Source organism: Procambarus clarkii, chromosome 18 (genome assembly GCF_040958095.1).
Source record: "Procambarus clarkii isolate CNS0578487 chromosome 18, FALCON_Pclarkii_2.0, whole genome shotgun sequence".
NCBI lineage: Eukaryota > Metazoa > Arthropoda > Malacostraca > Decapoda > Cambaridae > Procambarus > Procambarus clarkii.
In genome coordinates, this window is record NC_091167.1 from 18,921,816 (window position 1) to 18,936,841 (window position 15,026).

Consider the following 15,026-nt stretch of genomic DNA (forward strand, 5'->3'; position numbering starts at 1 on the left):
TACCACTATCAGGCGGCACAGCCCTGGGGCCAGATTCACAAAGTAGTTACGCAAGCCCTTACGAACCTGTCCATCTTTCCTCAATCTTTGGTGGCTTTATTTAACATTATTAAACAGTTAATGAGCTCCGAAGCACCAGGAGGCTGTTTATAACAATAACAACAGTTGATTGGGATTTTTCATGGTTATAAACTGTTTAATCAATCAATGTAACCAAAGCCATCAAAGATTGAGGAAAAATGGACACGTTCACAAGTACTTGCATAACTGCTTCGTGAATCCGAGTCCTGGCTCCCAGCCAGCTCCCCAATTCAGTTCCGGACCCGATGAACACACCCACGATGAACTGATGAACTTAGGTTGGAGAGATGCAAGGAGACGGGCTCCTCCAGAACTTGGTGTTCATTGCATTCAATGATGGATTTCTGGAGGGAGCCCCTTGTGGTTCCTGAAGCTAATCTAACCACAGAAAAGAAAAGGACTTACCAGGAAGGAGGAGAGGCAGCAGGTACTCAAGACAAAGAAAACACACCAGGCTGGGAAACATGGCCCAAAGCCACACACGACCAACTGTGCCCAGGAACATTAACCAAATACCGGGTCGCCAGCACCCTGTTAGAACACCAAAACCCCAGCTTGAATATCAGGCCATGACATATTAGAGAAGATGGCTGCCAAAGCCAATCACAAACATCATGGGCCCAAGGGCAAACTCCAGGCTGGGTAGATTTTATGACACTGTGGCAACATCAGAAATGCAAGCATTGAAACAGGGCTTTCAATGCTGAGTTCCAGTGAAGACCACCAACACTTCCAATTTCAGCTCCCTAAACACAATAGGGGCCAACTCCAGGGCTTCCAGCTGATCAATAGGCTGCAAATGCTTCACATGGGCAAACTGACTCTGTAAAGTGGCAGCTGCCTGGAAAACCTTTAACTAGGAGGCAGAATCTGTCAAAACAGACCCAGCGAGAACATACGTCATAGGACTCTGGGTCATAAACATCACAGACCCACCAGGTCACATGGCGCAGACAAAAGAATGATCATCGTCAGGTAGCAGAGACAATGAAAACTTCAAGTTCGCAAATCAGTGAGTCCGAGCTCGACGAGCAGGTCCATAAGAACCATGAACGACTCGGAGGAAATACCCTGGGCCAGAAGGAAAATCAATCGGGGTACCCCCAGGCACTGGGGCCTTTTGCCGAAGGAAAGAAAACCAACTATAGCCTAACCACCAGGCTATGGGAGGGAACCTCGGTGTGCCATGTAAACAAGCCTGTGAACCCCTAGTGCACCCCAACAACCAAAGAATGCCCCTAACCAAGGGCCAAACAGAGGAAGGAAGACCCCTGAACAGACAAGGGTGAGGCACCCACCCCAGTGGGCCAGCCTCACAGGGGGCAAATACCTGGACACACCAGAAGGGAAGCTCTGGCTGTGCGAGGGCAGCATTAGTGGGCACACAAAGAAGAGAACTCCTAGTACATGCTGCCAAAATGCTCAAAGAGTCAAGAACACACAACAAGCTGAAATCAAAACATGCACATGAAGCTACACTAAAATAGAAAATTATACAAAAAAGCAAATGGTCTCTATAGGACAAGGAAGTCCATGGATGACCTGCACTAAAGCTTGCAACTTTGGGGCTCGCCCACGAGAAGCACTACAAGTCGGTGTCGAAACACCAATATCAAGAACAGAAGTAATTTGGGGAGCCGCCTGGGAGCCAGGGCAGGGTCACCTGGGGGTGGTAACTGGTACTAATGGGTTTCGAACTCGTTTGAGTGAATTCCTTAGTCTGTGTAACTCGTTTGCTGTAGTTGTTTGGCAGTTTGAGTGTTTTTTGTGACCCCCTCCAGTTGTCTGTAAAGCTGTGCCGAGTTCCTGGAGGTGTTTTCTGGCGAGGTGGCAGATTATCACCTGCTCCCTGTGCCTCTTATGTGGGGCCAGGTTCTGGCACTGGTCCCTGGCAGGCCAAACAGAGCCTGGACCCATTCACAACTGATGTGGCCTTTTAGTTTGAAGCAATCCCAGGAAGATAGCTTCAGGGAACTACAAGATGCTCCCTCCAGAAAAGTTTCTTTTATTTGACTATGATTACAGTACATTATTTTCCCTATTTATGAAAACAATTCTTTATCCTGGACTGCATCCTATTATGTTCTTCTGTAACCTTCTAAACCAATATTATGCATATCACTTAAAGTGTCTAAAAATGTGTTACAATATTACATTGAGCTAGAAGACTACTATAATTAACAGTGATAACAGGAGGCCTACATAGTGCATAGAACATTATCAGTGAAACAGCAAGGCTACATAAGCATACTAGATGGTACCTGTAGAAAAGAAAAAGATCATAGCTTTTCAACACAATGTATAAGGGAAATTATCAATAATTACATTTTAATGAGGGAACATTACAAATTTCCAAGCAATTTGTCCATACCAACCTATGCCAAACTACAAGCTGCTAACACCAACACCATAACTAATCAGGCAATCAGAGTGTAACAGTGTTTAGTATGTTAGGTAAGGTGTGTGTAAATGTGAGTAGGCACCCATGGATCTTCCTCACTTAATATGGTAAAGCCAATTTTCCAAGGTATAATAAGCCCTAATTCTGAGGACTCTCAGTCTGAAGAAGTTAGGTCAATGCTAATTGAAAGAAATTCTTGAAGGTTCACATCAATTGTTTCAAATGATTCGAGCACACAGACACTCAAGAGGCCAAGATCATGAACCTTACGAAGAATCTGCAGAAAAAAGTTTAATGCTATGCCAGCAGACAATATCTTTAAAATCATAAATTTTCACTGCAAAGAATTTGATATACAGTAAAAGACTTTCCGAACTTAACACATTACAGTATACAGAAGACCAGCAGGAGGAAGACGAGGCAAAAAGCACGATTGTCGGGAATTTATTAATTTTGTTTGATACAGGAAGCCTGTGTCTATACACAGTCACGTGAATCCCCTGCATAGCAGGGAAACTGCCTTTTCCTTTCACCTTCAATGCCTCTGCACTGGAAGTATACATCTACACCAGCCCAGATGAGTCATCAGTCCTGCCACCTCTCCGTTCCCCCCAGGGCCTGGCACGGCCTGGTACGACTCAGAGGGAAACCGGATGCCTCTGCTAACCGGTAGTTTGCCCCCACAAACAAGCTGTTAGCCGCCTTCAACTGACAGTGGTGCAGCTCAACACAAAGGCACCACCAGCAACAATGAGCAGTTTGCTAGTTGACCAGATGTCCACCTCGTGTTGACACTGGATGAGTCTTCACCGCAGGACTATATAAAGGGCGCTGCCTCCCTGGAGAGCCAGTCTCTCCCTTAGTGCTCTAGGATCACCTTCGTGTCTCACCCGTCGTCCGCCTTCAGCCAACGTCGTGCGATTGATGCCATGGTGGTATGATAGCCGTCTTCAGTACACCAGTATATCTTTATGCTTTTATTCATTGCTTATACTGTAGTTTATTTTTTACACTTAAGGTCATACTAACTTGTTCACTTTTGCATTACATGAGAGCCAAAGTATTTTCAGGGGCATTTATGTTCATTAACACTTTGGCGTACCCCGCGCGCCACCCCTCAACTGTGTGATATGGGACCCAGGGTGTCACGGGAGCGCGCGTAAATTCTGAAAAGTGTATACTCTCTTCAACTTTGTCACCTTAATTCTCGTCCTACGAGATTAAATTTGGTATCATTGTGTTCGCAATAGAATTCTCTGCAGCACTAAATGCATATAAACTCCAAAAGCCCAGCTAATTACCCGCAGCAAACAGAGGAAAGTGCGAACGAGTTACCCAGGAGCGCGCAAACGCGATAAAATGTTTTCACTATTTTCACTCTGGTCACCTCAATTTTCGTCCTAGGTCTTTCATTTTGGTCTCAATGGGTTCGCAATAGAATTCTCTAGAGGACCATTAGCATATAAAATAAAAAACCTGGTCACGCTCCAACTGCCGACGAGTTGAAGACAGGCCATGCGTTAGCTGCGAGTGAGCGCTCAGACGCCTTGCAGCTACACTACCAATTCTCTTCCTTTTCAAGCCTTTCTTTCGCAATTTTCTTCCTGGAAGGGCCTTGTTCATGATCACTATCCATCGTGGAGTAAGCGTAGATAGTTTCTAAAGCCGCAGTAAGAAATATAGCCACGGAAAATAGCCGAAATGTTCACACGTTTGAGATGCGAGGGGAGGCGACATTGGTCACAACAGTGGAACGAAAACAATGGGCCCACGGCGTGTGCCAAGCCGCCTGAGGGCCACGAGGCTCAACAAAGAAAATGGGAAGACATCGGCGCACATTTTAAAACCAGTCCCCAAAAAATCGGAAAAAAACCTGATTTTTGGCGATTATTTAAAGTGGATGACGCAATGATGCGTCATCCCCGGTATTACCGACAGTAAACGGATGACGCAATGCTGCGTCATGCCCAGGCGAAAGTGTTAATATTTCAGTAAATTGTTTAATTATTTATTTGATGATTTTTATTTGTTTCCACCTGCGACTTACACATTGCAAGGCCAATAGTAGCATTTTTTTTATTATGTGAGGGAGAGCCATACCATCTTGGTTCAGTATAGCTGCGATACCACAACCCGTCACAACACACTTCAGGCTTGTCTTCAAAAATCATTTATACGAGTTCTTCCACGAACTGCCAAACCAGCCAGATCGCAATGAATATATGGACTTGTGGCCGCTCCAAGCAACAGCCTATTGGACCAAGTTATCGCAAGTTGAGCCTGGACCCAGGCTGGGCTCAGGGAGACGAACTACTCCCAAAACTCTCTTCAGGTATTCTCCAGACATATTTGTATCAAGGTCCCACCAACGTTTAATTACTGACCTTCCCCAGGATACAACCCCACAACAGTTGCCTAACTCCTGGGTTTGTAGTTACTGCTAGGTGAAGAGGCTTCAGGTGAAAGGAAACCTGCTCAACCATTTCTGTTCTGCTAGGGGAGGTCTTTAACTCTAGTCCCTCGCTTGTGAGTCAAGAGAACAGTAGAATTTATTTGCTCACATCAAGTCCTCTACGTCCAGTTTCTTGGGATATTAATCTTGAGGTTATCTTGAGATGATTTCGGGGCATTCGTGTCCCCGTGGCCCGGTCCTCGACCTGGCCTCCACCCCAGGAAGCAGCCCGTGACAGCTGATTAACTCCCAGATACCTATTTTACTGCTAGGTAACAGGGGCATAGGGTGAAAGAAACGCTGCCCATTGTTTCTCGCCGGCGCCCGGGATCGAACTCGGGACCACAGGATCACGTGTCCAGCATGCTGTCCACTCGGCTTACCGGCTCCCAAGCAGAGTAATTAAACCACTAACCTATGGCTCTAAAGTACATATTTCCCAGTGACATTAATTTATGGAAATATAATGGAAGTAATGGATGGTGAATACATATCTTTTATCTTATGAGCCAGATACTTCTAACTCTTTGCTTTGCTTTCTTACACACAGTCTGTAATGCCTACACTAATTAATGAAGAAAAAGAACCATCACACTTACTTGCTGCCTACACTGCGGCCTGGATCAAGTGGTTGAGCCGATGACCATCTTCGGGCCCTGCTCTTTTTGCTCGCTCTTCGTTCCGAGGCTGCCGACAGAGACCGAGGTTCGGCAAGCATATCTCTGGTTCTCTGGAGTTCCCTGGGGCTTCTTTTCTCTTTAGTGCCCTCTTTAGTTTCTTGCTTTTCACTATCTTTCTCTTGGCCAGCTGTCTTCTTGTGACTGGCTTCCAAATTCTCAGATTTGTTATCCTTTTGTTTACCATTAGTGTTTGCCGCCACGGAAGTGGAGAAATTTCCTCCACTAGATGTCTCTGAGCCACTTGTGCTTATGACCCTAGAGGTAGCAGTGGTGGTACTGGTGACTGGTAAAGGACCTTTGCATGTTGTTACAGATAACACATTAGCCTCTAGCCCAAGACCACTGTTGCATTTGCTTGTCAAGAGCTCCAAGTAATCATCTAGATAGTCACTGTGGCTGCTGCTACGTCCAGAGTCCCACTGCAACATCCAAGATGGGTCCCGAACATCTCTCAATATTCCATCCCTGATTTCCCTTGTACCTGTACTGGTGCCCTCTCTCATTCCTACATCCCTTGGAATCTTTCCAACATCTCCAATGCTTGCTTTAGGACTCCTGACGTGTCTCTTTCGGATATTGTAACCACGATTATCTTCTTTGTGAGAGTCGGACTCTACTTCACTAGGCAAGCTCCCTGCTTGATCTTCCTCAGACCCATCTATAGCCTCGGAAACTTCCAAAATCTCTTCAGACACGTCTAATCCATCTCCGGAGCCTTCACCACCTTCCTCCGATGCCGAGGCAAAGCTAAGACTCAGAGAGGCTGTGGTCGTAGTATCGTGATTTTCTGAAGGCATGTGATGCTCTAATATTTGTTGACCTTGCACCAAGGTGCTGCTGGCTGTTTCTGTGTGCTGAGAGTCGGCCTGTGAAGACCGCACTTTAGTGGTGGAGGGATGAAGGACGGCAGACGGGTGGAGGCGTCCAAGAATGAGGTTGGTGGCCACCTCTGGAGAGGCACTCATCAGGAGAGCTTCATCAACCTCAGCCTGAAAAAATAACATTGTATACATACCACAAAAAAAATCACGTGATAAAACTATGATTAAATACTGAGCCTGTACAATATAATCAAACCCATCTGAGAAGTTTGGGAAAGCGGGTTCAATTCCACTACAGTATATGGACTTGGTATTTACTCACTGTACTGTATATAACATATTGCTCTCTCTCTAACTGGGCTACAAAATTCATTAATTGATGGCAAAGGGCATTTATTTATATTTGGGATTAATAACAAAAATTTTACACAAGCATATACTGTACTCCTCTCCCCACAAAAACCAAGCATTGAATACTGTATCACGCCCGTATCTGCAGAAGCCCCGATGACTCCATGAAGCTATCATGCCAAGATTGCTCCATCTAATGGGTCACATTAGTTGCAAGAGTTCTGTTTGCAATACCGGAGACCAGAATCAGAATCCGACTCCAACCTCAAAGAAGTGCAGAGAGCGACTGACAATTCGCCAGCCCACCAGGAAAGCATCCAGAAAGTCAGCAAAGTTCAGACAACTGGAGGATACACAGAAAATAAGTCCTCGAAACTGCCAAATATCGCCACAGAGAAGACAAACACCACAAACACAGATAAGAGCTACACATGCAGCCTGTAGTGCACTAGAAGCCAAGTCCATAAAACAAGATGGAAAGAAAACACACATGTGAAGCTAATAATAATAATATGAAAGAACAATACAGAAGCAAATGTTACCAGTAGGCCAAATGAAATCCAACAATGGCCAGCATTTAGCTTGAAGCAGAGGTTTGACATGACTGATGGACCAGAGCACTACAGATAGCATTAACCACACCACATCAGCGAGAGAACTGACCAGTGAGCTGGCAGTGACTTTGACCACCTGGTGTCAGCTATCGGTCCTAATGAGCGAGATACTTTTGAGTGAATATATTGTTTTGTCTGAATAGTTTGTAGAGTTGTTTGGCAGTTTTGAGGCTTTGTTTTCCCTTTCTCCAGTTGTCTGAAAAGTTTTGCCGACTTTCTGGATACTTTCCCAGTGGGGTGATGAATTGTCACCGATGCTCTGCACCGCTGTGTGGCGGTGGGGGCCAGGTTCTGGCTCTGATTCCTGCTAAGCCAAACAAAACTCCTACAACCGTTGTGAGAAAGATATCTACAAAAAACAGTATCATTCATCACTATTTTCTTTGAATGAGATGGTAATCTAAAATTCTTAATGTGACAAAAGAGGGGTCCCTTTCGGTTTGAAGTCCTACAGTACCATTTAACACAGCTTCCATTGCCATCATTGTAAATATAAACTAGACAATGGAAAACCCAATACTTTAATGATGTTGTTCCTTGACAAATTAGACATACAAGGGTTAAAAATTAACACATGTAATTCAAGTCGTCAGGGATAGAAACCCTGCACTTATCCAAGTTCTCCGAGGTCAACTTCTGCCCTTTCCAAGGATGCAACCCATAACAGCAGATTAACTCCCGAGTACCGGGATCCTTGACCGCGAGTTGAGGGTGTAGACCACTGTATGACAGGACCCATAAATATACATGTGCACTGGAATATGGACTTGAAATATAAAAGAGATCATGACTGACCAGTAATGATGACTGGTGCCAGGTATCATGCGAGGCACTAATGGAGGTGTCGAGGGAATTATCAAGGGAGGTGTTGAGGTAGGAACGTAAATCTGTGCTGGCTGTTAGTGACACCGATGATTCAGTTTGAACGGACACATGGGCCGCACTTGGTGAATCCTCTGGTCCCTCTGACATTGGTTCTCCGCCGCTTCCATGACTGCTAGGACCAGAAGAAGAAGAATTCTCTTGGCCCTCACGCTGTCTACCTTGAGTCATTGATGGTGATGCTAAAGTACTGCTACGAGTCTGGAAACCACTTGAAGATTTCTCACTTCCGCCGAGAACATTGCGACTATCACTGCATGTTTCACAGCCCTAGAGAGAAAAAAAAAGGGCAAAACTAAAATTTTCTTGAAAAAATATTGAAATTGTATGGTGTGATCAAATTCAAGTCACTGAATTTCATGTTAAATATTTCTTATACACGTATTTGCAATGTTTTCTCTTGCTGTCCATGAAGGCCATCATATACAGTATATCTTCTTCATTCATGCAATACTCAAACCACAAACATTCCATCCATATTAAATTATTACTTCAATTTACGTTGACTAATTTAATTCCCTTCATTGCTAGTCTTATTGTGCAACTCCTCTCATGCAAACAGACATTTTATTATTTGGTTATTCATCTTTTCCACACTTCTAATACAGCATCATCAAATCTTACCTTTTTGTACTCAATTCCCTACAATAATCAACAATAGCCAAGATACGAGAGTGGTGCACCACTTTTTAAACTCCTTCCACAAGTATTAACACTTAACACTACTAAGATCTTGTAATGGTGTTATTAAAACTAGTTTTACATACTGGAATTAGTAAAATAAAATATTTATTACAACATTCTATTTTGAGTTATCATTTGATGTACATTAGGTTATTATGAGGAGAAAGTGCTAAGCCAGAGTGACTATAGGGCACTTGGAAGTGATAAGAAGACAAGGAGGATGGGATAGCATGGGGAAAAAAGGAATGGTGCCCAACCACTTGCACCATTAAAATTCCTGAAATTATCTACACTGACAGCTTCTTCACACAGAAGTCCTATACAATAACATCTTATTCCTGGCATGAATCCTTCAAACTTTCATTGTATGTTTTTAGATGTCTTGTGTAAATAAAAGAAAAAAAAATGAGAATTAGACAAAAATATAAAGAGTAGACCTATAGAATATGTTTTGGTGATTATCTGATCATCCATGTTCAGGAGCCCTATAACAATCATATTTACAAATCCCAAGTCAATCCATTTCGAACAATGCTATAAATGGAGAGCAAGTCACAATAACATGGCTGAATATTATACATGCAGCCCCTCCCCCATCCCCCCCACACTTAAAAAGAAAGGAAGTGACAATGTTTTGGTCAACATTGGACACTTATCAAATGGTCCAGAATGAACCGAAATGTCGTCACTTCCTCTCTTTTCATGTGTGGGTTGGATGTATAATGCTATAAATGACTGCTTTTTTAAAGATACACCGACTCCATGTATCAAATAATGTTACTTGTGAATTCAGGTAAATTGCGGTATTTTACACAACACACTCACCCATGTGTGGCGATGGCTCTCATGCTGGTGGGGGCAGATTCTGAATTGTGGCTGCTGTTGACACTGAAACCGCTGACGCTCATGCTGGGATTGTACTGCTTGATCACGTAGTGCACGAGCCTCAACCCGTTCTTCTTCACTCAGCTGAAATGCTTCACTTTATCATTTCCTTCATTTTTTTTTTTTTTTTTTTTTTTTTTTTTTTTACACACACACACACACACACACACACACACACACACACACACACACACACACACACACACACACACACACACACACACACACAATGGGTATAGAAGTGGATAACTTTGACTCCTGTAAGCAGGCCATGAGCTTTCCTTTCCCTACTAGTTTTCCCTGGGACATAATCTGCCAACTGGCTCTATCCCTGCCAACTGAAACTGCACCCTAGTCTGTCATGTTATATAACATCTGGACAAGCAAACAAGGTAAGAATTTAAGAAGATACTTATTCTCTACTCTGCCTGCCCACAAGATCAGTATTTTTTACTCTACTAGACTATTTTTTCTGGTGCATGTATAAAACCAGTACCAAATGTAATGAAATGCCAATTTCTGGGTCAGCCCCAGTGGCTCCCTGAACCTATACGCCAAGATGGTACCATTTACTAGATCGCATCAGCCATAGATTTACCGGAACCAGAACCTGGCTCCCTCCACAGCCCCACAGAGGGGAGGTGGGGGGCAAGGGCTAGTTTCTGGCCCTCTGACACCCTGACTGACTCACCTGTACTGAGTCAGCTTATATGGATGTGTCCGAAAGCTTCTCTCCAGCCTGTATCCTTAAGTTGTTCATTGCTTTGGTTATCCAATATACTGACCTAATTTACATCAACAGATTAAGACTGAACAAAGCACAAAGTGCTGATGAACATGTCAATAAAGTCTACTCTCTATTCCCTCCCCCCCCCCCCCGGGCAGGTCTGGTCAAACAACGTTAATGTAACATTGACGCAACGTTGATGATGATCATTATGTTCTGTCAATTTAAATGCAACTCAAGCATGTTCTGATTAACAAGACTGTAATTAATGTATCAGACTGCAAGCAGGGATGTCTAACAGCCTCTACTGGGCAGACCAACCAGGAACATTGGTTCTTGGAATCATCTCAAAGTAACATCAAGGTATGTTTGACTTGCTTGGTTACCATTTCTCTATATTGTACTGTGCTAATAAACTGCCTCAGACTTCATTCCCCAAAAGTCATCACAATTTTTTGTCTTCAGGCTATAGGTATTATCACCAATCACAAAATAAAAGATTGTAATAAGGTCATTTAATTTAAAATAGGCTAAGATAATGTTCATAAAAAATGGAGACACTTTAGAAAGGTTTATGATAATATACTGTAGTTGTAAAGCTACAGTACTTGATGATTGTACAACTGCAGTACAGTACTGTACTCACAATTGGTGCTAGTATTGTGCGACCCCTGATGCGGATTAAAGACATATTTGATAATCTTCTCCTTCATTACTGACCATCAATGCTCAGCTTCCCTGTAATGTGAAACACAAAATCAGACAACTACCACTATTACCAAACCTTCAAGCTTAAACTAGTAATCCGCCAAACACACACCGAAACTACGACGTTGGTACAACGCTCGAACAAGTTTTAACACCACTTTACTAGTTATAATAACCAATATAGCAAGTTGTAACAACGTTCTAATACGTCATAAACACGTTAAGCCAAGATGTAACAACTTTATTACAAGTTGTAACAAGAGAAAATATAGAGTTTGGTTTGTGTTTCCAGGGAAGTAATCATTTATATTCGTGAAAATACTGTATGGTCAGGAAAGCTCATAGTAACATTAGGTTATGATAATCACTTAAAAGACAATACACGTATAGTGCAAGTTTACCTCTGACGTCAGATAAACATTACTACCATGATATTTTCAACCAGTTGTGGATCTACTAGACAGTGCAAGTTGAAGCTCAGCAAGGAATGATGCGCTTTATGGCAACCTGCTGCCAATGTTTGAGCTTAGCTCAGAAACTTGTAGGCACAGTGTTAAGCACGTGCCAAGGCACAGCGGTAAGTAAAGTCGGGTCACAGCCAAAACATCCCGGGTTCAATTTCCATGACAGAACAGCAGCATTTGTGCAATGTTTCTTTTCATCACATGCCTCTGTTCACCTAACAGTAAATAGGTACCCAAAAGTTAGGCAACTTAATTGTGGGTTGCATCCTAGGGAAGGTCAGTAGTTGGCCTGGGGGAATCTTAAGTCTAACAGGCTTCCTGTCCCTAACAAACTTTCCTTCCATGGGAACCTATAAGGTTAACCATGTGATATGAGCTACAGATCAGTGGTTTATGGGTATATTAACATACCTCTGCCTATTGTAGGAATGGGTGTAGAATTGTAATCACATTCTCTGGTTAAGTACTGCAATGCGAGTACTTAACCAGAGATAAGGTCTGGTTAAGGTCCCGCGGGACCTGCCTGTGGTTAAGGTCGGGCAGGTCCCTGGAATACGACCCACCACGAAGAATCGTTTTTACAACCAAGTACCCATTTTACTGTCGAGTTAAACAGAGGTTACAGTTAAGGATTTGCGCCCAGTAAATCTTCCCAGGCCAGGATATGAACCCATGACAAAGCACTCGCAGAACATCAGGCGAGTGTCTTACCACTGCACCACGGAGACTGGCAATTTATGGTACAAAAATTCTTATTTAATATTAATTAAATTGTTATTAATTTTAATTTAACTTTTTCATCATATGGCCATTTCTGTATACTGTGCACATTTTCATTCCATGTGTCATTAATATTTTAACTATTATTCAATGTATAAAAATCTAACCTAAGAGAAAAAGTAGCAGTAATGTAAACTTTTATTTTTTATTTACTGTACACAGTATTACGAGAGATCTCACATTCTAGCAAGATCTCGTTTCTTGCATAGCGTTTCAGGCAGGTCCATAATCCGATTATTCCCTAGAATTCGACAGACCAAATCATTAAACAACCAGGTACCCATTCACTGCTGAGTGAATGGAGGCGTACAGTTATGGATTGGCACCTAGTCAATCCTCTCTGGCCAGGATACGAACCTAGGGCAAATCTCTTGCAAAGCGCGGGGCGAGTGCATTACCATTGCGCCACGGGGACTGCAATCTACAATACTCAAATGTCCAAATTATAATCTGCATTTATAAGCAATTTGCCCGTGATAGAGTTGGGGTGAAAATGGTCCAACATGAAACACCTCTTGTTATATTTTAAATAGTAGTGCATAGTTTATGCCATTATTTAAATGATACAAATTTAACTAAAGTTGCTCCAACTTTAAATAATGTACTGTATCATCTTCTGCCACTCAAGAGAAGTGTGTTCCTACTTGGGTTGCACTAATTTCCCATTTTACCCAACAGATAATGGAATAATTGCAAGAACATTGGAAAACATTTAAAGAAATCAAAAACCTAAATCTACCCAAATCTCAAAATAAATGGGTATCTGGGGCAGCCTTCACACGAGCCGATACAGAACAGCTCTTGCTTTCAGTTTCACTAGGAATTTCAATACATTTCAAATAAATACAAGCTTAGTTTAAAAAAATTCACTAGAATACTCTTCTTTAGGGACACTAATTTATTATTGGAATTTTCGTTTTTAATTATAATAGTTCTTTGCATCTTCAATACTGTTTTAATTCAAAATATGGAGAGGAAAACCGTTCCTTTATAATTTTACTGGAATTAACTAACTGCACTCAGAACCGAGCTTGAAACACCAACTTTTAGACATTTCCTAGTGATTGTGGAAATACTGAACCAAATGAAGCAATACCTTCAGCTAGTTCCTCATTTTATCTACACATTAACTACAGTACCTGCACCATGTCTACGAGGCCAGTCTCCGGTAGTACTCACAACATGTCCAGACAAAACAACTTCTGTACCTACAAACATCTTAATGAATAAAAGCTAATTTGCATCACGAGAAGCTATTTAGCAAAAGTATGGAGAACTTAATATATAAAAATTTTAATCAACCTTATGACATGTGTGTAGCGAGTAGATTATCCCAATAATATACTCGCTCCAAATATAGTGTTAATATTCCTGTCAACCTTTGGAGATGAATGAGGTGAGGCGTTGCCCGGGCAACACGGTGAGGTGTTGCCCGAGCAATATAAGCAGCGGTGTAGCGAACATTGGCTAGTCTACTTTCAAGTGTGGTCTAGAGCAGACACTTGCGAGATACTGTACCGACGCTCAGTGCGCTCAACTCACACCAAAGTATCACCGGTGTACTTCTGTATATTCGACCAAATATATATATAGTATCTTAGTGTCTGTGTTTATTTGTCACCATACTTTACGTAACAATAGAACCGTTACGTGTGTGTTTAGGAATAATGTGGAAACATTTAACAAACTGCTGGCTACCTGTCACTGTCGAGGCCACTAGAGATGGTGTCCTTTGGTAAGTTCAGGCAAATAGTACAGGTTAGTTTACATAGTAAGCTACATTAACAACGAGTGTAAAAACAAATGCCCAAAGTGAAGTCCATCTACGTCACTGCTAGTGTTTCAACCTAAACTACCCTAACTTTCCCAAACAAAAAATATAATATTATTGTTTTATAGTGTGACATCACTGCGACAAATTGAACACTGGGGAAGTTGTTGGATAATACTGGAAATTCAGTACACAAAGAATCCATACATAATGTTTGCTAAACCACATGGATGTATTACTCCAAATGCTGAACAAGTATTTTTTTTTTAATAGTACAGTACAGTAATTAGATCCCCTACATCCTCTTCCGTAGGGAAGAGGAGCTTGGAATGGAGGGCCAGAATATAACCCCCTTGCCAGACTGGCTACCAGGGGCACCGCTTCCCATCCCACCTTGGCATGTACTGGCACTGCCTCCCACTGTAGGAGATAGTGGAAAAGCCTCCCACTGTGGGAGGTGGTGGCCCTGCCTCAAACCATGGGAGGTGGAGGCACTGCCTCACACCGTGATAAGTGTGGTCCTGCCTCACACCATGGGAGGTGGTGGAACTGCCTCCAACTGTGGGAGGTGGTGGAACTGCCTTTCACTGTGGGAGGTGGTGGAACTGCCTCCAACTGTGGGAGGTGGTGGCCCTGCCTCTCACTGTGGGAGGTGGTGGAACTGCCTCCCACTGCGGGAAGTGGTGGAACTGCCTCCCACTGTGGGAGATGGAGAAACCCCATAT

The 15,026-nt window shown here is 42.8% G+C and overlaps 1 protein-coding gene across 2 annotated transcripts in view; it reads right to left on the minus strand.

Annotated features, from left to right (window-relative positions):
• LOC123754507 (serine-rich adhesin for platelets) overlaps window positions 1–15,026 on the minus strand; it is a 42,126-nt gene that overhangs the window by 26,830 nt on the left and 270 nt on the right. For both annotated transcript variants that reach the window (XM_045736961.2, XM_045736962.2), the window contains exons 2-5: window positions 11,225–11,316; window positions 9,792–9,935; window positions 8,196–8,552; window positions 5,534–6,603 (exon numbers count right to left, since the gene is read on the minus strand). In XM_045736961.2, coding sequence (XP_045592917.1) covers window positions 5,534–6,603; window positions 8,196–8,552; window positions 9,792–9,935; window positions 11,225–11,269 — 1,616 coding nt within the window. In that variant the 5' untranslated portion in view covers window positions 11,270–11,316. The remainder of the gene's footprint in view (window positions 1–5,533; window positions 6,604–8,195; window positions 8,553–9,791; window positions 9,936–11,224; window positions 11,317–15,026) is intronic.